General features: G+C 54.3%; 1 protein-coding gene across 10 annotated transcripts in view; it reads right to left on the reverse strand.

Annotated features, from left to right (window-relative positions):
* The window catches only part of LOC122389403 (basement membrane-specific heparan sulfate proteoglycan core protein-like), an 83,512-nt gene that overhangs the window by 17,055 nt on the left and 39,209 nt on the right, over nt 1-27,248 (reverse strand). For 9 of the 10 annotated variants that reach the window (XM_043381395.1, XM_043381400.1, XM_043381397.1 and 6 more), the window contains 29 exons: nt 23,636-23,769; nt 23,128-23,221; nt 18,492-18,629; nt 15,428-15,559; nt 14,857-14,985; nt 14,348-14,501; nt 13,808-14,060; nt 12,492-12,614; nt 12,001-12,153; nt 11,504-11,676; nt 11,121-11,271; nt 10,335-10,480; nt 9,900-10,036; nt 9,514-9,584; nt 8,077-8,217; nt 7,689-7,826; nt 7,237-7,374; nt 6,205-6,416; nt 5,790-5,886; nt 5,384-5,512; nt 4,949-5,125; nt 4,515-4,705; nt 3,906-4,053; nt 3,540-3,688; nt 3,117-3,318; nt 2,659-2,733; nt 2,244-2,394; nt 1,839-1,960; nt 1,369-1,540 (listed from right to left, as the gene is read on the reverse strand). In XM_043381395.1, coding sequence (XP_043237330.1) covers nt 1,369-1,540; nt 1,839-1,960; nt 2,244-2,394; nt 2,659-2,733; nt 3,117-3,318; nt 3,540-3,688; nt 3,906-4,053; nt 4,515-4,705; nt 4,949-5,125; nt 5,384-5,512; nt 5,790-5,886; nt 6,205-6,416; nt 7,237-7,374; nt 7,689-7,826; nt 8,077-8,217; nt 9,514-9,584; nt 9,900-10,036; nt 10,335-10,480; nt 11,121-11,271; nt 11,504-11,676; nt 12,001-12,153; nt 12,492-12,614; nt 13,808-14,060; nt 14,348-14,501; nt 14,857-14,985; nt 15,428-15,559; nt 18,492-18,629; nt 23,128-23,221; nt 23,636-23,769 — 4,230 coding nt within the window. Of the gene's footprint in view, nt 1-1,368; nt 1,541-1,838; nt 1,961-2,243; nt 2,395-2,658; nt 2,734-3,116; nt 3,319-3,539; nt 3,689-3,905; nt 4,054-4,514; nt 4,706-4,948; nt 5,126-5,383; nt 5,513-5,789; nt 5,887-6,204; nt 6,417-7,236; nt 7,375-7,688; nt 7,827-8,076; nt 8,218-9,513; nt 9,585-9,899; nt 10,037-10,334; nt 10,481-11,120; nt 11,272-11,503; nt 11,677-12,000; nt 12,154-12,491; nt 12,615-13,807; nt 14,061-14,347; nt 14,502-14,856; nt 14,986-15,427; nt 15,560-18,491; nt 18,630-20,350; nt 20,444-23,127; nt 23,222-23,635; nt 23,770-27,248 lie in introns of those variants that run through there. The other variant, XM_043381404.1, reaches the window with a different exon arrangement.

The following is a 27,248-nucleotide window of genomic DNA, read 5'->3' on the forward strand; positions in this document are numbered from 1 at the left end:
CCCAACCTAGTACTGCCTAAAATGAGAAAGTTCAGTGGCTGCAAAATATTTCTAATGACATATAGGTAGACCTCATGACAATCAACGAGTGTGCATCCACGCACATACATATATGCATTATGAACATAAAAGAAATACATAAACATGTAAAAATATGGCGATCGGAAACATGCTGCCTACGGGCTACGGGAGACGAACACCAAGGGCTGGTGGAAAACAAATAAATTATTCCCTCATTGCTAAATGACGATATTATCCTAGCCTCAAGCATGTAAATAACTAAAAAAGTAACAAAACGACGCTATGAAGTATGAATAGACATCGACGTTAAAAACAAAAAGGAGAATATAAGAAGTACGAAGAAGACGACGAAAAAGGTAAAGACGAAAAGAGATTGTGGCGGCTCCAACCGACCCGACACATTGAGTCGTCCGCCGCCGACTCGCCGAGGTCACCGCCCACTGCGCTATAAAACTGCTGCTAATGCTCAGCACATGCAGAATCAGGGCGTCTCTGAATGCCCACTAGGTTGACCAGTGAGTAGCGGTGACCCCAGCGCCGGCGGATCAGACAGACACCAACGCACGGACGCGGTCGGTCGGCCGCCGCCCGCTGCCGCCATTTACCCTTTCTATCGGGATGAGGCTGGGCAGAGCGAGACACAACGAGAGCCAGGAGCACACTGAGCAACATGACCGTCCTGCTGGACAGAGACACGCCTCTACCTTCCGCGCCGTTGCCCGCTTGGAAAACGATACCAGTGTCATTGAAATGTACGCTGTTAGTCTGCCCGTGCGGCGCACAACAAAAACGGGGGGGGGGGGGCGGTCAGGGGGAGTCGGTAACGTCTATGGACAGGGACAAGTCAGTGCCGCGGATCAGCAACTTCGGGAAGAAAATAGAGTAAAGCCGTTTCCGAGACTGTGCCTGAAACAAGTCACCAGAACGCCCTGCTCTACATCACTGTTCACAGTTCATATCGTTTACAAACCAGAAAACTGTGACATAATCTGGAGCTAAAAAACTTCTACGGTCCCTAACCATAAGTCCCAGATGAGATTGTAGGCACGTCTAATTCGTGTCGTCTCTTCGACAGCGGCCTCAAACCTGCCATATACTTGGAGTGGCGGGCGGGACGGGCACGGTCCCTGTCGGGGGCACCTACCTCCCAGCCCGGTCCCAGAGACCAGCTACCTCTACCTCCCGGAGTTCGGTCCCTCGGGCAACTACCTCCCATCCGGAGTTTGGTCCCTCGGGCAACTACCTCCCATCCGTAGTTTGGTCCCGCGGGCGACTACCTCCCACTCGGAGTTTGGTCCCGGAGACCACCTACCTCCCACTCGGAGTTTGGTCCCGGAGACCACCTACCTCCCACCCGGAGCTCGGTCTGCTCCGTGACGGTGGAGACGGAGTCGCGCGCCTCACACACGTAGATGCCCGAGTCGGACGAGATGACCGCGCGGATGACCAGCAGGCCGGCGCGGTCATCGGTGGCCCGGTCGGGCAGCTCGCCAGACTCTTTGTACCAGCGCACTGACACCTGCACAGCACACACGCACGCGGTCAGTGGACGGAGCGGCAGCGGGCACAGAGGGTGCGGCATTCCAGCAGCCAGGGCCGGTCCTAACGGTCGACGATCGACGGTATGTAGGTAACTGCTCGCCATCACAGACATCGTAGTACACTTCGGGAGTTGCATACGCAATGAATCAGTCAGTATTCAGCCGAACACAAGGAGCTGCACAGCTGAAATATTTTCAAGCCTTGGAGCATTAGTTAGCGCATTCGATGGGTGTTAATTTTTACACATTAATTTTGTTTATTTTGTTCACTCTTACCCGCTCTCCGTTGAGGGAGCGCGCCGAGCAGAAGAGCGTGGCTCTCTCGCCGACCTGGGCCACCACGATTGGCTCGCTGACTGAGACAGAGATGGTGGGCGTCGGCGGCGTGCCGCCCGGACCTGACGACACACGGACGCGAAACCGGTCAGAGGTGGTACGGAGTACCGGCCCAGGGCAGCCAATGCGGGCGACGGAGACGGGTCAGACATGAGATGAGTAATTACCGAGAGGTGGGTATTGGAGGAAAACAGAAAGACAGTCACAACTTGACCGCGAAAACGGGAACTCCCTCATATCCTAATTCTGCCCCCCCCCCCTCCCCCACAACAACTAGAGTCCGCGCCCCCGTAATCCTTGGTTTTCTCTCCCAGACCTATGTAGTATGCAGATTTTAGCACATACCCTCGCAGTACTGTCCCGAGAAGCCGGGCCGGCAGCGGCACTGGACGCCTTCCGGTCCGAGGAAGCAGCTCTCGTCGTTACCGTTGCAAGGACATTGGCGGCACGGCCCGTTGGGGCTCGTGGTCACCCGGTAGTGGTGCGGCGCGCACTCCTGTGCGGTACACACTCGCCGTCAGATGGTCCGATCAGATTTAACAACGCAGGCTCATCACTTACACATTTTACGATATTATTTACGACGCGGTATGTTAGGGTAACATTTGATGCTACGGGCGCGATGAAAACACACTTGATAGTGACATTCCCTCTCAAGATCCTCTAAAATATCAGCATGTTAGGTAGCAGGTGATGGCAGAATAAACTATCCTATGATCGCCCTCGGTAGTATTAGAGGATACGGTTACAGACGACGCACCTGGCACGAGAGACCAGTATACTCCGGAGGACAGCGACACTGCTCGATGCCACGAGCGATGCCCTGCTGGGTGTCCTGAGAAGGCGAGCACAGTCCGGCGTCAGAACATATAGCAGCACAGAGCAAACGACACGTCAACAAAGCACATAATAAGAAATCAGACAATTGCAGACCGGTGCTGTGCTTTCTGGCAGTGCCGGTATCCTCATCGAATTTCTATGTCGAAAAATTCCACAAAAAGGCTTACAAGTGAGCATTTATATTAACAGCGGTTAAAACTATGTTTCAAGGCTCCTATCGACTATCGTTACTGAGCTATTAGGATATCAGCATTCAGTCATTTATGCGCACTGGCATGCTATAGATGAGAAAATACACCACCCCTCCAGTCCCGGTTTACGTCAGCTGCCCCAGCCCGTTCCGCCTGTCGCCGGTGCCGCCGCCGGGCGCACTCTCACCGCTCGGATGGCCGTGTCCAGCACCACGTTACTGATGAACGTGCTCTGCATGCCACTGGAGAACGTGGCGCGCACCAGGATGGCGTCCACAGCGGCCAGCGCGGTCATCACGTCCTGGCGGTCGGCCGGCGCCGACGGACGGCCGTCCTCGAGACGCGTCCAGCCGGCCTCCTCTGACAGCTCCACCTCGAACGAGCTCGACCTGGTGGGAGGAGGGAGTTAGCGGTACAGCACAGCGGGGTGAGATGCGGTGACGCCGGGCAGTGGGGACGGGGTCCTGAGCCAGGCAGGTATGTACCGTGTTCGGTCAGCAGTGCGAAGGTCAGATACCTAGCTACCACTCGAGGAGCGGAAAAACATGGATGGCTACTAGCTGGTTGCTACCCTTCCCCTGTGATAGCCTTCGCTCCCCCTCTCTCTGACCTGCCGGGCAGCGGGCTGCCGCGCGGGTTGACCCAGCTCAGTTGAACGCCGTTTCCTCTGATGATGACGTCCGCGTCACTGTAGGCGTTGGCGCCGGGCTGCACCTCGTAACGCTGCAGCGCCGTCAGCTTTCCGCCGTACGAGGTGAGCTGGTACGACAGAGGTGGGAGAGGCGTCACACGAGCGGAAGACGACGGTCGGAACGGTGGGGAATACGGGCTAAAGGCGTCCGGCACAGCAACCAGAGGGGACAAATAAACTAATCTCTGGAGCCAGCGCGAATGGGTAGCTCCCAGGTTCACCTGAGTCCACACCAGGGCAGACAGGGGAGGACAATGCACTACAGTGAGAAGCCACTGAACTGACCCGATTGCCCAGGAAGTTCCGGTCGGGCAGCGACCAGTAGAGGCTCTCGCCGCTCTCCGAACCCCTGGGCGAAAACTGCTGGTAGCCGAGCTCGTTCTCAGCAGTGTTGATACTGAGAGTCTCTCCGCCCAGCACCGTGGTACGGAGCCTGACGGACACAGGAGAATGGGACGTCACATCGAGGAACAAATAGTCCAAACATACATATTACCTATACAGAAAGAAGCAGCTGTGAGCTGATATCATGCAGTAATCAAAACAACATATCGGCGTGGTATAATTATGTAAAGACAGATAACTTATGTTGCTGAGTTTTTACGAATGCAACAAGAAATAAATCACGTTGCTTTTAGAACAGACCACTAAGGTGCTCTAATACGTCCAGCAAGCCACAACGCTTGCTGGACGTATTAGAGCACCTTAGTGGTGGACGTATTTCTTTTTGTCTTTTTATCTATGCCCGAGATGTGAGATGATTTTCATGTATACTGACACTACAACGTAAAAGCCACTACGTGGATGTTGTAACGAGCCTAAATAAATAAATAAATAACGGAAAGTCAGGGGTCCTCCACGGGTCCCCATTCACCCAGAGTCCGGCTGACTCACCTGTTGACGAGGGAGAAGCCGTGCTGGTCGTCCACCACCTGCATGGGAATCTGGGTGCGGTAGTATGTGGCCTCCGAGCACTGCTGGCTGACGCCCGAGCAGAAGCAGCGCAGACAGCCCTCCGGGTTGTCGGCCATCAGCGCGAAGAAGTTGGGACGGCACCGGTCGCAGCTGAGACCCTCGACGGCCCTCTGTGGCGGCAAAGCGGACGGACGGGCGGGCGTCAGTGAGGTGTCCAGAATGTAGGTGGTGAGATGAAGGGCCCGGAGACGGGGTGGGTGCGGCGTTCGGAGAGTAATTGGTGAGAGTGGGATGTGAACAGTGTGAGTGAGGCACTCAGAGGTAGGTGGTGAGACGTGGGGCGGGGAAGATGTGAGCGCGGCACTCGGAGTGTCGGATGTTGGTGGCACGGCGCGGTAGAAGCATCTCCTCACCTTGCACTGGCACTGCCGGTTGGCGTCGCAGTCACTGTAGCCGGGCAGCGTTCCGCGCGGGTCGCAGTCACACGGTCGGCTGGTGTCGGGCCGGCACGGCTGGCCGCTCATCGGGTCGCCGCGGTATCCGGGAGCGCACACCTCGCACCGCTCGCCGGCAGTGTTCTCCCGGCAGTTCTGCACGGAGAGAGGGCGTCAGAGAGCATGAAGATACATACACTTACCAGGATAGACAGGCAGTGCCACGACAAGTCTGAGCAGAGAGTAGTCGGTCAAGATAGAGACAAAACCATAAGAATGGGCAGAAAGTGTCACACTGCATTGACCGGTGGACCAGCCAGAACAATCAGGACAAAATTTAACATGAAAAGGGGAACTATAATAGAGCGATAAATGGACAAACGGTCTGAGCCGGGCAGCTCTGAGGTCACTCACCAGACAGAAGCCGTCCTCCGGGTCACACTCGTCGCTGCGGCCGTTGCAGTTGCAGCGAACACAGGTGCTCAGGTAGAGGCCGTCACTGCTGCGCGTATAGCCAAAGTCGCAGTCCTCGCAGGAGAGACCCTGCAGCGAGCAGACGACGACCGGCGGGGTCAGACGACAGTGGGCGGCCGCTGACAGTGAAACAGCTACTGAAGATCATCTCTTCACTGGGGATCATATGCTCCCTCCTCTCGCTTTCATACCTACTTCTCTCACCTATTTCTCTTTCCAGGATTTCTTTTTATCATGCCGATACAGGACCTATGGTGTGCGCATTTAAAAATCGTCGTTACAGGGACATCAGCCTAATCTAGCGTGCAGCATCACCCGCGATCTGGGGCCTCCCTCGGGCAGTTACCTTATATCCGCGCGGGCAGGAGCACTGCTCGACAGCGTCGGCCCGCTCCAGACCGGTGTTCTGCGGCACGGCGATATCCATGGAGACCTCAGACAGTCTGAGGGACACGAGATCGGTTAGGTAGGTCCATCCCTTCGAACAGTCACTGTGCTTTAGGCAATTGGTCAGTAGGGTCCACTGTCATCGCGTATTCCATTATACAACGGCTGGATAGCGAAATGCACGATGACATGCTGTACGAAATATTATATTCCTTTGGACACCGGCATGTTCTATTTCAAATAACACAATCAGCTGAAAAGTTGGCACATTTTGGTTCGATTGTCACATCATTTCTTAGCCGCCTTCGACAATGTATGTAAATGATAAATTTGTCCCACAGTCGAAAAAACGCCTCCAGTCGTTTGCCACTCACGCCGACTGTTGGGCGGCGTCGGTGGGCGCCGCCTTGATCAGGATGTACTCCAGGTCCGCCAGCGCCATCATCAGGTGCTCGCGGTCCACAGAGCTGGCGCGGCGCGCGTCCGCGTGCGTCCAGTACTGTTCCAGGAACGGCACGCTGATCTCGACCGGCCGGCCCGGCTCCGGCTCCGATTGGTACGTGTGCTTCAGACGGATGTCGTTACCCTGACGGAAAACGACCGGACACAGGGTCAAACTCGGACGTTTGTTGGGGTCATCCGCTGTGCTTGTGGCAGTTGTCAAAAATCGTGAAGCTCACCAGATGAAAGTCGCAGGATGAGCAGTAGCGGTGAGATGCGCGATCATCCAAAGCGACTACAGTTAAAGGGTGAATGTTTGAGCGCTAAATCAAGAATAACCCAGTGCGTAATTAGTAAGTTAGGATGGATACCTACCAGCATTACTAGGCCGGTACTCAAGTAGGTATGCTTAAAGGGACCCTCCCACCTTAACATTAGTTTTGAGTTGAGATAGCCAAGTTTGCGGCCAGGCTCAGAAACCACCATTTATCCTGGTCGCAACCCCCGCAGCTTTATGGTATTCAAGAAATTTCTTCCCTTTACTTGCAGGGTGGGACCAGCTTGGTCCCTATCTCTTAACCATTACGGGAATCTGATGACGTCATCAGGCTTTCGAACGTCCGTCATTAAGTTTGACTAAAACGTTTTGTAGCACGCGGTGGTATATGCTATTTGCGCGCAACATCTGCCGCAAACGCCGCACTTCTAAAATAAAGTCGCTAGAAACAGCGGAGATCCCAAAAAGTAAACAAAAGTAAAAGTCTAATATCTTGAAAACCGGTGAATATTTTTCGGTGAAATTTGGTAGATATTCGTTTTCGCTCTTTCTGAACCGAGCGACATCACTTTCATGCCAATTCATAAACTTTTTTGAAGGTGGGAGGGTCCCTTTAAGCTGGAAGATATGAACGGGAGCTCCTAAATGGTACTGTTCCCAAAGTCAGTCCCACTGCCTCGTAACTTACGAAGATTTCGACGTCCCCGAAGTCGCGGAAGGGCCGTCCGCCGGGTCCGCCCGAGAAGCGCAGTCGGTACGAGAGGTCTCCGCCATACGAGACGCACTTGTCGCCCAGGAAGCGGGCGGGCAGGCGCCAGTAGAGCGGCTGGGGAGCACACAGACATACAGGTTACACACTGGGTAAGGGGAGTGGGCAGGTGCCAGTGGGGCGGCTCTGGTTGACATTAACAACCATCATGAGTCATGTCGCACACAGCTGAGTAACCCGTGTGGCAAAAGCGAATACCATAGGAAGCGGGCTACATTCACTCAAAAGTCAAAACCATGTACTACTCAGTCACAGCACATCACACAGCCTACTCCATATTTCCACAGACTCACAGTACACACCAAAGCGCTGCCTGCTCCGCTCACTCACAGTACACCCACAGCCGGCGCCACAGCCCCCCGCCGACTCACCCCTCGTCCGACCCGTCCCAGTCCGTTGTTGACGAGCTCCTGCGCCGGCGAGTTGACAGAGGTTCCCTCGTACACCGCCTCAGCCAGCTCGTCAGTCAGCTCGAAGCCCTGAGTGCTGTCCGTGAAAATGGCCGTCTCCTGCGAACGGACAGGCAGAGCAGTCAGAGTCAGTGGTATGCCTTCACGGGTTCATCATTAGACAGCGGAGGTACGATACTTAGCTACTGAAAGCTCCATCAGTAATTACTGGTAAGGGAGTAAGGTCACTAATTTTGTCACGGTATCAGTTGAAGGGTCAATGACCTTTTGCCGGCACCAGTTGGAGGAGCTACTGACCCTTTGCCGATACCAGTCGGAGGGTCACTGACCTGGCAGCACCGCCACTGACCTTTTGCCGGTACCAGTTGGACGAGGTACACCGGTCGGTGACGCCCATGCAGAAGCAGTTGATGCAGCCGTGCTGGTTGGTGGTGCCTAGGAAGAACGCGCTGCTCTTGCACTGGTCACAGCGGGCGCCGGTGACAAACTCCTGTGACAGAAACACGTGGCACGGTCAGCCTCTCAGCCACCGGGGACCATACACCAGCCAAGGGCCTTTGCTCAGCCAATGATGGCCATAATCACTCATGCATGACGCTGCGGTGCGCGCATTTCAGACGTTGGCTAAATTAGCTTAGTGTTGATTTAAAAGTATATAATCAGGATATCTAGGTGATAACTAACACCGACTGTACTCCATTAAATGCAGTTGCACGGTAAGCTTTCAGGTGGCGAAGTCCTGTCCTCAACCTGAAGCTGACATCCGCTCACAAAAAGTACGTAAGCGAGACACCGTTATAATGAATTCCTCCTAGCGTCGGAGCGCTGTGTATTTTGCTTCGCCCTCTCTCAACTTAGGCGCGCCGGTAAGAGGAGAGTGAGAGAAAGAGCAGACATGCTGCAGGATTGGCGGCGGGCCTCGGGGAGTCCGGCGGGCCGTCTTGGGCTCCGTGCGGGCGGGCGGGCGGGCGGCTCTAGTGCAGGGTCTACAGGGTAGGTATGTGCCGCGCCGGGGCGGTGCCGACCGCTCCGACGGTCACTTACCTCATCCTCCCCGCCGGCCAGCTATGGAGCCGGCGCGGCGAGAGACAAGGGAGACAGAGAGAAAGAGACAGCCACAGTGAGACACGTGCTCCGTCACACACGCGCCGGCACATGGGACGGGCCGCGGGCGGTGCCAGGGGCGGTACGTGAAGCACAAGTGGATAGGGTGAGGCGGTAGGGTACACCACGCTATACAGAACATTAAGGCAACATGTATACCTAGTCGAAACATGCCAGACAGTTGTTCATTCTTGCTTTACTTTTCAGTTCAATGTAAGAGCTCGGTTTAGATATCGCTTGGGGACATGGATGAACGATCTTGATCTTTATCGGTGCAAAAGTATTCAAGAATATTGTATTCGAAGCATTACATAAGTCTTTTAAGGAAACCACGCCAGGGGTAATTCCTGATTGGGAATCGGGCCAGCAGCTTCGCGGGCCTGGAGCCCTCTGAAAGGAGGGAGCGGGCGGCGGCTGACCCGTCTCGGCGCAGAGCCGTGCTAAACGCCACCAGTCTCGAAAGGGGTTTGTGATCAGCGGTCAAATGACGGGCCTGTGCGCCGGTAGGGGCTGGCTCTACAGGCTGTGGTCACACGGAGAAGCGCCGTACCGGGTGTATGAGTATATACACACTGCCAGTGTCATGGGCCGGGTGGGGACATGGGCGAGGGTAGGTGCAGGCTGCACGCGGGTAGGGTGAGTGCCGAGAACAGTGCGGAACAATAGTAGCAGTCTGACGTACCTTACAGCGGCAGAGGCCGGTTTGCGGGTCCGGAGTGGGGTCGTAAGAGCCGGCAGGGTCACACTGGGCCTCTGGGAATAGAACAGGGCGGGTCTGGTCACACAGGGTGTCTGAAAACAGACTGTAAAACAACGTCAGGAACAAACAAAAGACAGTTCAGGACAGAAATGAGCCTGCAGCAGAGAAAAAAGGCGCGGTTACCACTTAACTACCTGTGGTGCAGGGTACGCTCCAAGTAGGGTTGCTCCTTACCTGTGGTTCAGGGGACGCCCGCCGTGGGGTTGCCCCCTACCTGTGGTGCAGGGGAGGCTCGCCGTAGGGTTGCCCCTCACCTGTCTGGTGCACGGGACGCGGGTCGCCGTACTGTCCGTGGCGTTGCCCCTCACCTGTGGTGCACGGGACGCCCGCCGTGGGGTTGCCCTGGTATCCGGGCGCGCACCGCTCACACTGACGGCCCACGTAGCCCGGCGGGCAGTCGCACGTCACTCGGTCGTCCGAGCCCAGCCGACACGTCTGGCCGAACCTGGCGGTGCACACGACGAAGGGAAAGGTTAGTCGGATCGACAACAGCCTCATACACGCCACTTGGGGCTCTTAATTGACCGCGAAACTGTCCTCAGTCGTTCAGAGGGTTGATACAATAATAAGCAGATCACTAGCGTTACCATCTGTAGAAAGTAAGCGGAAGGTCTTCATATAGTAATTGATATTGAATATCATACATCATCCAAACTCGACATGAACTTAAATGGGATAAACGCTGAAATTAGCGGAATTCAATGCCCTGGATGACTAGCGTTGCTGCGCGCGGTAATACTGACTGTCCAGGTCCACCGGGACACTCGCACGGCCGGCAGGGGATGCGCCGGCGCGGGTCGCCGTACTGGCCCGGCGGACAGTCGCGCGGCCGCTCCTCACATCGGCCCAGGTACTGGCCCGCCGTACGCTCGTAGCCGGGGGCGCACTCCTGCGGGAGAGGGACAGTGGTTATAAACGGGACATCACGTCCGCTCGTAGCCGGGAGCGCACTCCTGCGGGGCAGGGACAGTGGTTATAAGCGGGACATCAGGTGCTGGTCCGCCGTCCGCTCGTAGCCGGGGGCGCACTCCTGCGGGAGAGGGGCAGTGGTTATAAGCGGGACAGCGAGAGAGGTGCAATGGTCATACGAACCGTGCTATCACCAACAACACAATTAAAACGAGTGTAATGGTCTTACAACATTGTCAGCTTGGAGCGGCAGTTGGGTGCATTACTGGCGTCACTATTGGGCGCAACTGGCGTTCGTCTGAACTCTGAAGGCTAAGCTCATCCGGCCCACACAGCACCAAGAGCAGGATTGTAGGCTACTCTGAGTACCATGCTCCTCGTAAGAATCGTCCAACGATTGGAAGGCGCCAGCTCTGGCAGCCGGTCCTCTGCACACAAATAGACCCTGCCGATGGGTCGGACTCGGCCCGTGTATGCCTCCGAGAGGCCGAGCTGTACTGCCCCCTATTTATCCTGCGGCTGGTTCGATGTGTAAGGATCAGCTCTACTGTCATTTCTGTACCCAGTCGCTGTATCGGACTGTTTGTTAGTGTGTTAGAGTGAATAGGAGACACACTCACCTCACAGGAAAGTCCGCTGTAGCCGGGCGGGCAGCGACACTGCTCCACCAGCACGGCCGAGCCACGGCCGCCGCCGGCACCCGCCGTGGCCGTCTCCAGACGCACGTTACTCAGTACGCCCTGGTACCGGCCGTCCGCGCTGAGAGGCACGCTGTCGGAGAAGCACGGATGTCGGAGTCAGTCTCCGCACAGGCAGGGACAGCGGGGTGTCTTCATAGAGAACCACTCCAGGCAGAATCGTCTGAGATCCAGAACTCTTATACTAAGTCAGCGTTACTGACAATCTACTGTGATCAGAAGGTGAGGCAGTGTGGCAACTAGGAAATCCAGAAGGACCCGGAGCCCCGGGCCTGGGTCGGGACCCGGCCGGTCCCACAACCTACCCGATGAGGAATTGGTCGATGTTCGCCAGCACCATCATGATATCCTCTCGCGAGGCGGGCACGTCGGCGCCCCCGCGCGGGTCGGACCGATAGAAGACGCCCTCCCTGATCTGCACCGTACTATTGGCGTAGCCGGCCAGATCCGGAGTGTACTTCAGCACCATACCGTTACCCTGAGAGAGCGACCAGAACACAGCGTCAGAGGTTTGTACGGCGAGTTTGGACACGTCACTTGCAAAGCATTGGAGAGAGGAGCGCCGCAGATCTTTCGCTGCGCCAGTACCGTGAACATTACGCCAGAAAAACGAAATAATGTATATATCACTCGCTTATCTGGTTCAGGAAAGCCGCGACAGTCGGCTTCACTCCTTCCAGAGTTATAACAACGTTATATAAAGGCAGCGGGCGATCGCAGTTCTATCCGCGGAGCGATAGTAACACCCGCAGCTCATTTCTATGGGCGACAGCGCCGATCGCGTTCGTCCGCGCGCACCCACCGTGATAACGACGCTGGGATCGCGGCGTCCGGCTGCGGTGGGCGGCTGCAGGTTGTACCGCAGGTAGCCCCCGTAGCTGTTCAGCTGACGGCCTGTGTGGCTCGCCGGCAGGGCAAAGTACGGCGTACCGGCCACGCCCGGCAGCGACTGTACCTGAGGACGGCCGAGGGTAGGGGTTCAGCGCGGGAACATCGTGCAGCGGTACCACTACAAGCCACTACTAAAAACAGCAACAGCGCCAGCGCATGAAACACAGAAGAACACAGTGTGAGAGGCCATAATGCTTTTCACAGTGGGAGGTCATAATGTTTTTTATTGGTGAGCGGAGAGTAAATGTTGAAGATTGAACATCGTTATAAGGAGTCTGAGGGGACCATCTTGTCGATGGAGTAGTAATGAAGTACTGTAAGTGTATGGTGACTGTTGGTGACTAAAGATACCAGCTTCGCCCGGGTGACGGTTACCACGACTGACCACGTCAGTCATCTCACCTGCACCGCGTTACCGGGCGCGACGGTCAGGTAGCGGCTCAGCTCCCCGCGTCCCGGCCCGCTGGCCACAAAGTCGGGCGCCATGGCCACCAGCGATATGTCGCCCGGGTTGGGAGGCGGCAGCTGAAACAGAGCAGGGACAAGACGCCGGTCAGAATCGCTGGTGCCGACGGAGCGAGCAGACCAATACAGCTGTCATTCGAATATCGTCGTATATTGCCTAAATCGAAAACGGGAGTAAGCAGCATGGTTTTATGAAAACACGCTGAAATATATGGTGTAAAAACCAAAAGTAAGGTGCGTGAAACATATAACCAACCACAATATCACATCCCGCCCTGATGTCATCTAAAGAGACATCTGACCTTTTAGAGGGCCAGTCCGGAGCTGTAAGGGAGGGGGCAATAAGGAAGGCTGAGCTCTGACATGGCCAATCCCGAACTGCAGCAAAAAATGGTGTATGTGTGGAGGGAGGAGGGTCAAACGCTAACCTCTGAGAGGGCCAGTCCGGAGCTGAAGCAGTCGGTGGAAGTGGAATTTGTTGTGGGGAGGGGGTCTAACCTCTGAGAGCGCCAGTCCAGAGCTGAAACAGTCGGTGGACCGTGGAAGTGGTGTTTGTTGTGGGGAGGGGGTCTAACCTCTGAGAGGGCCAGTCCAGAGCTGAAACAGTCGGTGGACCGTGGAAGTGGTATTTGTTGTGGGGAGGGGGTCTAACCTCTGAGAGCGCCAGTCCGGAGCTGAAGCAGTCTGTGGAAGTGGTATTTGTTGTGGGGAGGGGTCTAACCTCTGAGAGGGCCAGTCCAGAGCTGAAACAGTCGGTGGACCGTGGAAGTGGTGTTTGTTGTGGGGAGGGGGTCTAACCTCTGAGAGGGCCAGTCCAGAGCTGAAACAGTCGGTGGACCGTGGAAGTGGTGTTTGTTGTGGGGAGGGGGTCTAACCTCTGAGAGCGCCAGTCCGGAGCTGAAACAGTCGGTGGACCGTGGAAGTGGTATTTGTTGTGGGGAGGGGGTCTAACCTCTGAGAGGGCCAGTCCAGAGCTGAAACAGTCGGTGGACCGTGGAAGTGGTGTTTGTTGTGGGGAGGGGGTCTAACCTCTGAGAGGGCCAGTCCAGAGCTGAAACAGTCGGTGGACCGTGGAAGTGGTGTTTGTTGTGGGGAGGGGGTCTAACCTCTGAGAGCGCCAGTCCGGAGCTGAAACAGTCGGTGGACCGTGGAAGTGGTATTTGTTGTGGGGAGGAGGTCTAACCTCTGAGAGCGCCAGTCCGGAGCTGAAGCAGTCGGTGGAAGTGGTGGTGGTACTGGGGAAAAGGTCTAACCTCTGAGAGCGCCAGCCCGGAGCTGAAGCAGTCAGTGGTGGCGCCGAAGCAGAAGCAGCGCTGGCAGTCGGCGTTGGTGAGCGCGGCGCTGTTGAAGTCGGGTGGCTGACAGATGCCGCCGGCGCCCGACACCACCACCACAGTGTCCGGGATGGCGAACACGGAGCCCTTGATGTTGATGGCCTCGCACGAGTAGGCGCCCTGGTCGGACACCTGGGCGTCCGGACAGGTGAGCGTGCCCTGGCCGTCCTCACTGCAGACGGAGGGTCGAGTTCAGTATGGTATGGGTCATCAGGTTCAAGGAGCAGGTCAGGTCAGCTTGGGTCAGAAGGGTACAGAGGGAGAGTGAGTCAACTCAGCCAGGAACAAGAAGGCATTCGTCAGACCAGAAAAACCGTGGAATTTAATTACGGTTACTAACATAGCAATCAGTAAAAATTGGCAGATGACCCGCACTGGAATAAATGCCACCAAGACCAGCTCAGCATGTCGGAACGACAAAAAGAAAAACACACATCCACATCATTGCCGGAGACCCACCTTTCCTGGCTACACTTGGGCGGCACGTGGCCCCAGTTGAGGCGCCACGAGATCTCCGGCTCGGGCGTACCGTAGGCCAGACACCGGATCACGAACACGGAGCCGATGTCGACCGACAGCATCGGCGGCGGCGGCTCGACGATCACCGGCGTAGCTACCGGCACAGGGCAGGGTTCAGATATACGGACAGAGCCGGCCGACACCCAGACACAGAATACCGTCAGAGCGGGCTCACAGTAACCAGCCACATACAGCCACAGACATCAAACGGGAGCAGCAGACGGCAGTTTCTGACATGAGGATAGGACTGGCTGCATAGCAGATGGGACACTGCATTTTGCTTATCCCGACAGCTGGTGGTCCACAGTTAAACCTTATAAGCTAAATATCGGACACAATCTACGACACATTGATCTGGATATAGGTATTAGTGAGAAAATCGATTCAAGACACATTGCTCTGTGTGCTAGTGAGATCATTGAAGGTCGTCCTGCGTGCCCATCACTCACAGCATCCGACCTCGTCGGTTCGGTCCTGGCAGTCCACCTGTCCGTCACAATGGAACGCGCGCGGGATGCACTGGCCGGCGCCGGCCGCCGTGTCCCGGCACTGGAACTCGTTGTAGCTGCACGGCGAGCCTGGGGACGCAGAGGGGGTAGAGAGCAGGTCAGTGGGGGACAGGTCAGTGGACAGCGGGGCTGCGTGGGGCGATAGGTCACCGCATATGCATGTCTGTCTGTCAGCGGCAGCGCCAGAAGGGGAGGGGGTGACTTCCTCACAACAATGCACTGCACGGGAGGCCCAGGGAAGACAGGTACGCAGTGCAGCAAGGGTTACCGGAGAGCGACGAGCTGCTTCTGGAAGCACAAATGGAAACAGGAAAAAGCGGCAAGGTCACGAGGTCAGGGCCCAGGTAGTAGGTTTTCCGAAAGAAAACGATTATATAAGTCGCTGTTCTTCTATAAGTCACAATGAAGCGGCGTAGAAGGGGAAAAAAGAAAGAAAGGGCGATGGAGGACAGGGAGAGGGACAAGGGCGGACAGTAAGCGAGGGAGAGGCCGCACGGCCGCGCACGTATACCTGGCGGCGGCGGCGTGCATCCCTCCTCGTCCGAGTTGTCCCCACAGTCGTTATCGCCGTCGCAGCGCCATGTTTTCAGCACACATTTCCGGTTGGCGCACTGGTACTCGTTGGGCTGACATCCACTCAGATCTGAAAGGAAGCAGACGGTCAGAGAGCTGGCAAACGATCAGATCTGCCCGGGGTCAGAGCTGACAAGCGGCGCAGTCTGCATTCGGGCAAGTCATTTCACTTCCATGGAAGTCCTTCCGAGACAATATCTGACGTCCCTAGCGAGTACCTACTGCTTATAGCACTTACATACTATCGAGTGCGACCTTTTCCACATCACGCGTGACGTTCGTTCAGAAGGCTGTACATATTAAAAAAGGAATTTTAGCTACATCTACTCCCTCAGTATCACTCGGTGTAGCACTATGACATTTAGCCCTCGATGTCTATCCTGACATGATCCCATACATACATCCTCTGTGGTTCCAGGCTCAGGCACGTACTGGCCAACTCATTATCAACAGCTGGGAGCAAAAACATCGCGATGATCTAATCAGACGCTGCCTCAAATGCCATCGTATGACTGTATTCATTCCACCCTGCGGCTTAGAGCCAGGCGCCAGACCCGGCCCGGTCTAGCCGCGCCGCCAACGACCCGTCACCCCAGGGACCCGCCCGAGTTATGGGTCAGTGCGGGGGCGGGGGCCGTGCAGCTGCAGCCGTAACTGCAGACACCTCCGTGCCGCGGCCGCCGCCGAGTCGGCAGTGCTCCTGCTAGCGTCTGCTCTCGTCAGCGCGGCTGCCAGTGAATCATCTCTCCAGCCCAGCGGTCGGCCGTTCAGAGGACGGCACAGAACTCCCTCCCACACGCTGGACCGACAAATGGACGAATGGACGGCATATACCTCCTTTCTACGCTGGGCCGACCGAAGGGCTGGCGGACTGACGGACGAACGTTCTCGTACGTCTCAGAGAACACCACAATAACCCGCGAGCCGTCCTTCACCAAAAGGTGTCATGTGAATGAGATGGACGAGTGTGGTATGGTGTTCTTGGCCGTCTTAGGCTCCTGTTGTGTTTTATATTATCCAGTGCTGCTGATATCTCATTCTCTTAGAATATCGGTTTGCTGGTGTCTTCGGCACTTGGCACGCTATCTAGAGCTTCTTCTTCAGTGTCTTAGTTTGCCAGAATCTGCGGCTGCTGGCATCTCGAACTGCTGATACTCCAAGGCAGTCCATCAGACTGGGCCGATGACTGCAGACTGTCCACCGTCGCCGGACACTGTTGGCGGCACATAGAGCTTTGCTGCCGGCCAGCATCTGGATAAACAGGGCGGCTGCTCGCTGAGGACAGCCAGCCCCGCCCCCGACGGAGGGCTGGGCAGCTCGGGTTACATCCGGAACGGTCACGGCACGGCACCACCGGAGTCGTGGCACGGCACGTTAGTTCCTAGTAAGTTACGGGAGACCGCCAGTTCACAGGAACAGTCCACAGCAGAAGTAATGTGGGGTTTCAGTCATGGGTATGTTCTGCTTCTGAAGCTTAGGAACGATTAACCAGACTACAATGAAACTTTGAATGTAGCTTATATGTATCGTCACCCTTGCAGCTGCAACTTTAGCTATTGACATCTTCTTTTCGATCACTCCACATTAAACAATCGCCATTCAAAGCCAACCGTTGAGATTGGTAAAACCCTACATTACCTTAGCGGTGGGCTGTACCGACTATAGGGACAGACGGGATGTCACCCTAGATGTTGAGCCCACCGGGCGTGTTTCGTTCTCAGCGCCTGGGAGAAACAGTGCCCCCAAAATGAGCGGCTAAAATCCATTGCATTTGACACGAAGGCAATAAATTTTCGCGCCCTTCCGAGAGAAAATGCTGTAAAAATGGAACACGTCCGGTCAATTCTCTAGAGGAAACGGGCCAGTCTAGACTAGTGCCGCCCACAGGAGCCGGCCGGGGGCGCGCTGCCGTGTTCCGGCTCCTGGCAGAACGTCCGCCGGCGGTCCGTCCGCCAGACTGTCCGTCTGTTTAGATGTCGGCAACAGGCCTGTCCCATTTCTCCGATTCCTTCAGAGTCAGCCCGTGCCGTCGCTGGACGGCGCGGGCGGACGATAATAATCAAAAACCGCAGTCAGGGCGGTGGAACGCTGCGCTGGGGCGCTGCTGGAACCGCGTCCGCTCTGCCGAGCGCCACCATCGCGTAACTGCTAACTTGATGCACAAAGACAGGATTTCTGTATAAATATGTTTTGGGTACCCAGCTAGGTTAATATCAATCAACATTTGCAAACACTGCTTTTGGGAATTTAACATAAATTTAAATTGTCAACTAAACTTTGTGTCTAATTATAAAAGCATAGGCAGTTAGTTATAAGAATTTTTTAAAGCCTTTTAATTGCGTACAGCTTCCTGCCACAGCATGGAACCGAAGAATTCAGCATAAACATCTGGCCATTTGTGAGTGACAGAGTGTTCCCGCGCGCTGAATTCTACTGTTATGGGCGGCTGCCGGGGCCAGGAGGCATCAATATTTAGGTTACATGCTGAACTTTTGGGCAGGCCTGGCCGTAATACCGTTAGGCGAGTGGTTCACAACTTTATAGGTCATTTATCAGCCTGGCTCTAGTCGAAACATGGATTCCTCAACAAGTGAGCATTAGGTGAAACAGACAAGTCCCTTAGTGCCGACGGTATGCCGTTCCCCTTTCCAGCCCGTTTATTTACGCCCGTTTATTGGGCGCCTTGCATCAGAGGGAAAACACCCTATAAAATAAGCTCGTTTTCATTTTTATCTAGTAGGACCAAGACATACATTATAAACCATAAATCTGATCAAAACCCTTTAACTAGCTGGGTGTCGACGAGACAACGCATCGGTCTTGTGAAATGTAGCATCTGACTATAATTGTGATGCGCCCATTCACCTTACGCTATCTTGATTGCTGTTCTGTCTCTGTGTGATGCAGGATACATTGTATCTACTGCGATGTCCTGACCACTGTTCTAGCTCTGTGTGTGTGATGTGCAGACTGCGCTGCCGTCTCGGCCACTCGGTACTCACTGCAGCGCGACTCGTCCGAGCCGTCCGGGCAGTCTCGCTCGCCGTCACAGACGCGGGCCCGCGGGATACACGAGCCGTCGCGACAGGTGGCCTCCACGCGACTACAGGCTGTCGCCGGCGGCGGGTCGGGACGGTCATCTGCCGGGACAGGAGTCACCGTCAGACGAGGAACACGGTAACGGCGTCAGCAAACGGTGTACCGTACAGCGGTCACCAACAGACAAAGGTACGTACGCGGTTACCGTCAGACAGAGGTAGGCGGTACAACGATCATCGTCAGCCAATGGTACGTGGTACAACGATCACTGTCGGACAATGGAACACAGTAACATCACTAACAAACGGTACACCGTACAACGATCACTGTCAGACAGTGGTACACGATAACATTGTCAGTAAACGGTACAGCGTACACCAGCCGTCATCAGTCAATGATGCACATCACCACCAGTCATTGGTACACCATACACGGTACAACTGTCCGTTACAACCGTTTGTCGACTGTACAACGACCACCGTCAGTCAATGGTATTGTATTGTATTGTATTGTATTGTATTGAACAATCATGAGCGATCCACATTCTGAAAGTGCGTGGCGATTACTGCTCACCAGTGCAAGAACCGCTGTCAACCAATTAGTTGTACGCACACGGAACACAGTCGCAATTAGCCAATGACAAAACGGTTCGTGGCTATCGTGAGCAAATGACATTCATCAATAGTCAGGAAGACTGTACTAAAATTATCGTCGACCAAAGGCTCAACGCTGCCGTTATACATTGAAGGTAGAACCCGCAGACATTCGTTTCGGCTAAAAAAAAAGTCTGGACGAGACAGCCGAAGACGCATTCACCGTCTTCAAAATTGTTGGCTTTCATTCAATCCCATTTCGTCGCAGCAAAACCGAATCTATAGCTTCGCATTCTTCCGTCTAGATAAAACGAAGTTTGATAGCGATAGCCAACTGGTATACAATGTAACCGAGGTTTCTTGAAATTTGAAAAGCCTTTATATATTTTACCTGATAAAACACAACGCCAGAGAGTCTGACGGCCTGATCGAAAGGAATGTTGACATCTTCAAATCAGAAGTTTCTTTCCATTTCCGTTCCCAATCCCGACACACAACGCCAAAAGAGTTATGAAACGTAACAAGCGCCAAAACGGGGGCACGCGGTCGTTGATATTCCTTGTTAAAAAAAACCTAGGGACGGGCATTTAGCCGCACCAGTACCAGTACAACACAGATTACAAGCCTAAACATAGTCCTAAGAAAACATACAAAATGCACAGAACATTTATGTCATGCAGTTGGGTTGCAATAAGGCAAAGCAGATTCTGAAACACACTGAAATTGATCTCTGTTGTGGAGGAATGCATGTAAAACAGGGATGTACTCAGAGGACGTATTACGAGCGGACGAGCGTCATCCCAAGAAGGGATAGCCTATTTATATACACTGTGGGATAGCCGACTGCTATCAATCCGCACCCGCGAGTCGCACACTACGATAGCCGCAACCGCTAGTTAATTGAACAGGTCATTAGCTGCTCAACAGGGTCAGCCAGGGCAGTAACCGCCCCAGGAAGCCAAACAGCAGGACTTGGTATCTCGGTTCAGGCGGAACAGAACAGAGAAGAGGTCGGGTCCACAGAGGGGCACGCTTAGCTTCCATGCACGATCCCGGCCGGCGTCGTGACCACCAAAGAATTGAGTCAAATCTCCCCTCGAAGAGTCGCCCTTCGAGGAGTCTCACCCGCCGAAGAGTCTCGCCGGAGAGTCTCACCCACCAAACGGTCTCGCTCGCCGAAGAATCACCGGAGACTCTCTCCCACCGAATTCGTCCCGCCCAGTACTCACCGAGCTGCGCCAGTACCGTGCCGACGGCGAGGAGCGCCAGCGGCAGCAGCCAGCGGCAGGGGACCATGGTGCGCGGCACTCGCCGGCCACGCCAGCTCTGAGGGCGCCGGCGGCGCGGTCCCCTGCGGCGGCCCGCCGTACACCCTCCGGCACAGCGCCGGACAGCGCTCAGACCGCACAGACACAGCACCTCTGACAGACACCGTACGTGCAGCACAGATGAAAATAAACACGCCATCATGTGAGCGGAGTGGATGACCGTTTTGCGGAAAGCGTCTCGGGGAGATGGGAGACTCACCAGTTCAGTGTCCACAGTGAAGGTGCAGCGGTGGAGATAAAAAAGACAAACGGTTAGCGCTCGAAAAAAAGAGGACATGTAATACCAACAAGGCAGACACCGAGCAACGCAAGATAGAGAATCGACAGTAAAATGTAAGGCAAAAAAGTGAGTGAACACAACCTGTAACACTTATAACACTGCAGAAGACGTCTGCATATATCTGCGTCGAGCAAGGCCAAGAAAAACACACACTACGGACCCCACGTGCCGGCTGAGGCTGGCCAATATACCAGCGACGCAGGACATAGGTGAAACTGGGTCTAGGGTTAACGCCACGTCTGACTAGACACCCCTCTCACATGTTATCTGTGTGGGAGCCTGACCTGGTTCCTATCACCCATATTCACTGTGTGTTTGACCTGACCCATGTCACTTTTATTCTGTGAGTCTGCCCCAGTCTGACCTGACCCATGCCACTTCAAACCTCTGTGCAGTTGTATGACCTTAGCATTGACCTAATCCCTTATACCCTGTGCGTGGGTATCTTAACTTCTGACAGAGCCCCAGTCACCCCCTATCTGTATGAGTGTTTGACCCGACCTCTGTCAGCTTTTATCCCTGTGTGGGTGTTTGACTTCACCCGGTCACCTGTGCTCTCTCTGTATTGTGCTTGGCCTGACCCGTTTACCTGCGCTCCTGGTGTGGTTGTGCACGACCAGGAACTCTCCACCATTGTAGCGTACAGAGATAAGGCCGCTGATTTTGGGCCGATAGGAGGACACCTTGCCCTCTCGGACCTGATCCAGGACCCGGAGGTTCCGCGACCTCCAGGGCGCCAGCTGGGAGAGCGACTGGAACGCTCTCTGGCGCTCCAGGACTCCGGGAATCGCTCTCTGACGCCCCAGGAATCTGGCCCACCGACTCCGAGCAGCTTGTAAAGAGACACACACCGGTACAGAGGGGGAAAGGGTGGAAGAGCAGGCCTGACGAGCGGACCCTGCCACGGAGACAGCCACTCACACCTGCTGTCAGCGGAGCGGAGAACCGACACCGCCTGGGAGCGGGCCGCTACCCCATTCCGACCTGCACCGACAGAACACACCGAAACGGAACTCAAACTCGAAAAGAGTCTCATAAAAGAACGAACCAAAAAGGAACGGAACCTCGAGTGGAAACTCAGAACAAAAGCACCTCAAAAACGGGAACGGAATCGAAGGGCAACACGAACGGAAAAAAAGTATGAAACTAAGTACGACATGGCATGACATGACGAATCATGACGAATAAATATAAAGTAGCAAAACAAACCAGTATCTTCGCCCACTGTTCATAGGGGTGGCAAGGAGATCAGAAGAAAAACAAAAACAAAACAAAACAAGCACACCATCCAAAGCATCATAGTACTTTCGGTGTGGGAACGTATGTTGAAAAGCCGTGAATATAATTCTTACAAAAACGAGGAAGGAAAAAGAGCACAGATACCACACAGGTCTGGGTCGACACAAGTCGTTGATTTTCGCGTCACAACAGATTCTCGATACTTGAATCGGTCAACAAGAAACATATTTTGCCATTACACAAGTAACGACAGTTAAAAATAACGATCATGTCATCGCAAAGGCACGAACAGAAAAAAATATTTCTCGAGGTCAACAAACAGTGCATTGAGTTTCAATCTCGGATAAGCGTCAAACTTTCGAAATAAACTTCAATGGCCGCTCTGCCGGCGGCTCGGCTACGTCCGGCTCCCGCTGGCCGGTCTGCAGCCCCCCCCCCCCCCCCTCTGGACGGCGGCACACGGCCGCACTGTCCTGCCCCCATTCCTGAGTCCGGGGTGCCGCTCCAGCGCGCACCCTGACCGGTGGCCACTGCCGGCGACCGCCCGCCGACGGCTCTCACATAAACAGAGACGATTGTGAAACGGAAAAGGACCCGTCTGGAGCGACACGCGCTCCTCAGCACCCGAGTAAACAGCCGGCACAAAAACGCCGGCGGCGACGGCCGGGGGACCGGGCGCAGGCAGCGGGGCGGCGACCGCGGCGGCCCGGCCCGCAGAGCAGCCGCCAGCGGCGCAAACACTGAGATCATTCAGCGGAAACGCCGGCGGCCGCTGCATGCTCGGTGCTCAGCGCGGCACTGTTTGGTGACCAAACAGGCTGGTCATCACTGCAGCGTGGGCCACGGGGGTCGCCGCGTCCGGAGGCGGCGTCAGCAAAACCCGGGCACACCCCGCACCCCATCCGCCACCCCACTCACGGACATACATTCTCAGCAGACCGACCTAGCCCGTCATACATACAACAAAAGGGCCGTCAGGTGCCACAGCACGACATTTTGAGACGAGCATAATCGACTTTGCTTTCTGAAATAGATTCTGCACCCAACAAGCGCTAGTATACTGTTGTATGGGGACCACAACCCGTCTCCTGTATTAGATAAGAACACGGCGTTTGTCAGCAGACACTGTACGGCGGCAGGCGCAGCAGTTGGTACTCACAGGGCTCCACCTGAAGTGCAACGGTGACCGAGGCTCCTGGTGTGCTCAGCGGCACCCCCTCGGCCTCACACTGGTACGTGCCGCCGTCAGCCACCTGAGGACAGGAGGGTGTCAGCGGTGGCAGATATCTGTAGTTGTTACGGGCTATGCTCAGGACTCAGCGGCAGCCCCTCGGCCTCACACTGGTACGTGCCGCCGTCAGCCACCTCAGGACGAGACGAGCGGGTGTCAGCGGTCGCGGAAACATGAATCTTTTTGTAGAAAGGTGTGCACATTGCACGGGACTGGGCAGTGAACAGTGCCGAAATCTGAGCTGCAGCCGGACAGAAAATGTATCTGGCGGATAGATAAAAAAAACACTACACTTATTGAGGTGTTGCTGGAGTTTTTTATGGCCGCTTCAGTCCATATCGGCTACCAGGCACCAAGCCTCTACACTGTACCGTCATATTCCTGCGCATAAGTACCTTACACGAATCATCTCTGACAAAGTTCTGCCTCAACTCACCTGCACATCGGGGATGGTGAGGCGGCCCTGCCTCTGGAGGGCGCGCGGGGGCAGCGGTCGGCCGGCTCCCCGGGTCCATCGCACCGGCAGTCGGCGCGGCCCCTCGTCTCGGCACTGGAATACCACCTCGTTCCCTGCAGCAGCGGTGGACCGTTAGCGCTCCACCGCTATACGGGGCACGGCAGAAGGGCTCCACCGAGACAAAAGGGCGCAAAAGGGCACCTACAGAATGGTTTGGGATGTCAGCGAATCCAACAGCGCTGTGACAAGCTTTTTTAATTCTTTTTGAAGATACATTGCGCGTCATACGTTTACAGGCGATGCTGCACCAAATGTGCATACAATCAAAAAATAAGCTGATGATGGACTTACCGGCGGCAACCGCTAGACATGAAAACAGCACACTGATTCAGCAAAAGAAAGCATTGTTACATTTGTTCTTTTCTTTTTTGTTCTTGCACGGGAACAACAGACAATAAAAGGAGAGGAAGATGTTCAAAGAGTACCTTGCTAAAAATGACATACTAACTCGTTCTTAATTTGTATCATTTGTTTTGCATCACAATGCCAAAATACGGATTCGTACCAGCCCACGTCCTACATGGAGTGTTCATGGCCCGATACACATAAAAAACACTAATTCATAAGTTTGCAAACAATGTTATAGAGAACGTCGAAGAGTCACACAGTCAGACATGTGCATTGATTAAAGCGTCATGAAAAGGGTCATTACCCCTAACGGCCTCGTTCAACACCCCGTCACCGCTGCCAACCTCGAGTCGAGCCAGTCTTTCCACTGTGACGGGGAGAGCAGTGGAATATCATTTTGTCAGTGTCACCTCCCGCGGTAGTCAGCAGAGCGGGGGAGTGGGGAGGGGGACATTTGACACCGGGACGGTCCTTCTGATGACAGCCGTAGCGCTCCAGACGCCGGCGGCAGTGCAGTTGTGACGACACAGCTGGTCACCAGAGCAGTGGGCCGCGCCCGCAGCGCCGGCGACACGGCCCCTGCCGAGCGCCGCCGGCCGCACCTAGCGAGAGAGCGCGGACTGCCCCGAGCGAGAGAGACGCCCAGCGCCGACCGGGAGCCTTTGCATTGGCAAGCGCAGAGGCCCACATCGCGGCGGATAGGACGGGAACATGAGTGGAAACCGCTTTGGAACTGTTCGTGCCATTAGTGAGATCTACACAGCTAAAAATAACGAACCTGTCATCGCAAAGGCACGAACAGAGAAATATTTCTCGATATCAACAAACAGTGCATTGAGTTTCAATCTCGGATAAGCGCCAAACTTTCGAAATAAACTTAGGTGCGTTATGAATCTCGCTTTTCGTGGTTAAACAGATGTTTTGCATCATCTTTCTCATATGAGCTTTATGGGCATGGTTATCGCACCGTCAGGTATCGTACATCTCATGCGACCATTCATTTAAGGCTAAGAGTTTGAGCCTTCCTTTAAAGCTGATTTCGCATTCTCTGATGCACGAATTAACCCGCGCGGGGCTGGGGGGGTAAATTTTACCCCCCCCCTCGCGAATTTTTGCGATATCTCAAAAACGGCGGCGCGCAGCGCCGCCAAACTTTCAGTACCTTTTCTTACATCAATTTGACACGTTCCCTGAAAATTTGAGCGAAATCCGTCGGAAAATTTTTGAGAAATTGACGTTTTAGTGACGTCATGTTCGTCATTTTCGCCTCAAAAACGGCAAAAGTTCAAACGCCGCTAACATCTTCATTTTTAAAGGAATCAAGACGTAACAAAAAGGTTATACGTAATTTTACTTTGTCTATCAATTGGCTATCTCGGTTTTTTGAAAATTTTGGATTTTGGCCTAAATTTTTTCAAAAAACTGACTTTTTTGGGAAAATCATTATAAAATCCAAAATTTTGAGTCTATCAAAAAAACCGGAATATATGTTAGAGAAGTGGTCTATGTGCACCTACATACCAAATTTTAGAAGAATCGGTTCAAAAATGTGGGAGTTATTCAAAATTTTATGACGTCACGACACACAATTTTTTTGAAAAATGACTTTTTTGGAAGTTCTAGACCTCGTACGGAAACAAAAATAGCACCATTCGATTCGCCGTGAAAAACTGCATCAGATAGACACCTTTTTAGGCCTTAACAATCAACTTCAAAATTTGACCTCACTTGACCTGACCTTGACCTGACCTCGACCTGAAATTCATCCAGAGGTGGTCCATATCACTTATTGAGTGTGCCTATTGAATTCTATGAGTAAAATGACCCATAAAACATGTGTCGCACATACCCTTTTCTATATTTTGTTTTTTGGTGACCTGACCTGACCTGACCTGACCTTGACCTTGACCTCTGAATGATATTGTATGCAACGAATATTGTCTTGGTAGCCTAAGAACACGTTTTGGGCGATCAGTCTCAGTCCATGACTCCATTCTTCGGCAACTACGGTGCAAGGCCGATACTGTAGAAACTTGCAATTTGTACCCTTGACCTGACCTTGACCTTGACCTCAAACTTTAAATTAAGTACATGTTTTTAGTAGTTCGTGATGAGAGCTTTCGATTGGCGTTTGAATTTTCCAAATCGGACCGTTAGTTCGGGAGATAACAGGGGGGGGTAAAATTTACCCCCCCCCCCAGCCCCGCGCGTTCGGCTGGAGACCCCAGCCCCGCGCGGGTTAAGTTTAACTCACCTGTTGGGTTTCCTCAGCCTTGCTCTTAGGAGAGGAGTGAGAAGGAGGGAAACCCAAGTCGTTCAGAGACGCGCCAATTCCAAAGAATATAGTTGGACACAAGCTGGGGCCAGTGGGTGGGCCTTGAGTCAGGGAACTGGTGTTGTGCGTCTGCGTGTGAATTGTTGTGGAAACTCGACAACAAGTCGACAAACTCGACTCGTAGTTGGTGCAAGTCGACACAAGTCGACAAAACTCGACTCGTAGTTGGTGCTAATGCTCCACAAAGAAAGAAAGAAAGAGAGAGAAACGGCTGTGAAGTGTAATGCAAATGCTGTCTCACCCGCAAACCAAATGGGTGAATGACATGTGAAGGAAGGCCAGGCATGGTGGGAATGCAGAAATCAGGAGGCAAGTGGTGAATGACCGATTGGAGCTCCATGGCGCATCTGACCCTGTCCTTGCTTGTTAAGAACGGGGCGCATACCATGGAGGGGGGGGGGATCCAATGGTTTGACATTATACCGATCGTAATCTGTCATATAACGTAGCAACATTAGACTGCTACGTTAGTGTGCTGTGTGTGCTGACAGACATCAAGCCAGCCTGACCATAGAGGTCCGCGCACCATCAGAGCTGTGGTGCCATCTAGCGCTGCAACGCTGTACTATCATTCCGAGTCCCCGGTCGTGAGTCGGGCGCAGACGACTTTAACCCGGCAGTTGCTGGGGTATTTCGCCACCCACCGTTTGCTGGGGGGGGGGGGGCGTTAAACGCCCCCAGCCGATAACTCGAGAACGGAGAACCAATAGGCGCAGCGAAACGCACGAGGCGGCAAACGAAAGAACGCGACGAGACTCTTCAGATGAGTACTTTAAAGTTGAATTTTGAGGTCACAGGTCAGGTCAAGGTCAGGTCAAACACCTGAAATCGGGCTTTCAGTAGCATGGA

The sequence above is a fragment of the Amphibalanus amphitrite genome, unplaced genomic scaffold (assembly GCF_019059575.1).
Source record: "Amphibalanus amphitrite isolate SeventyFive unplaced genomic scaffold, NRLGWU_Aamphi_draft 000357F_arrow, whole genome shotgun sequence".
In the NCBI taxonomy this organism is placed as follows: Eukaryota; Metazoa; Arthropoda; class Thecostraca; order Balanomorpha; family Balanidae; genus Amphibalanus; species Amphibalanus amphitrite.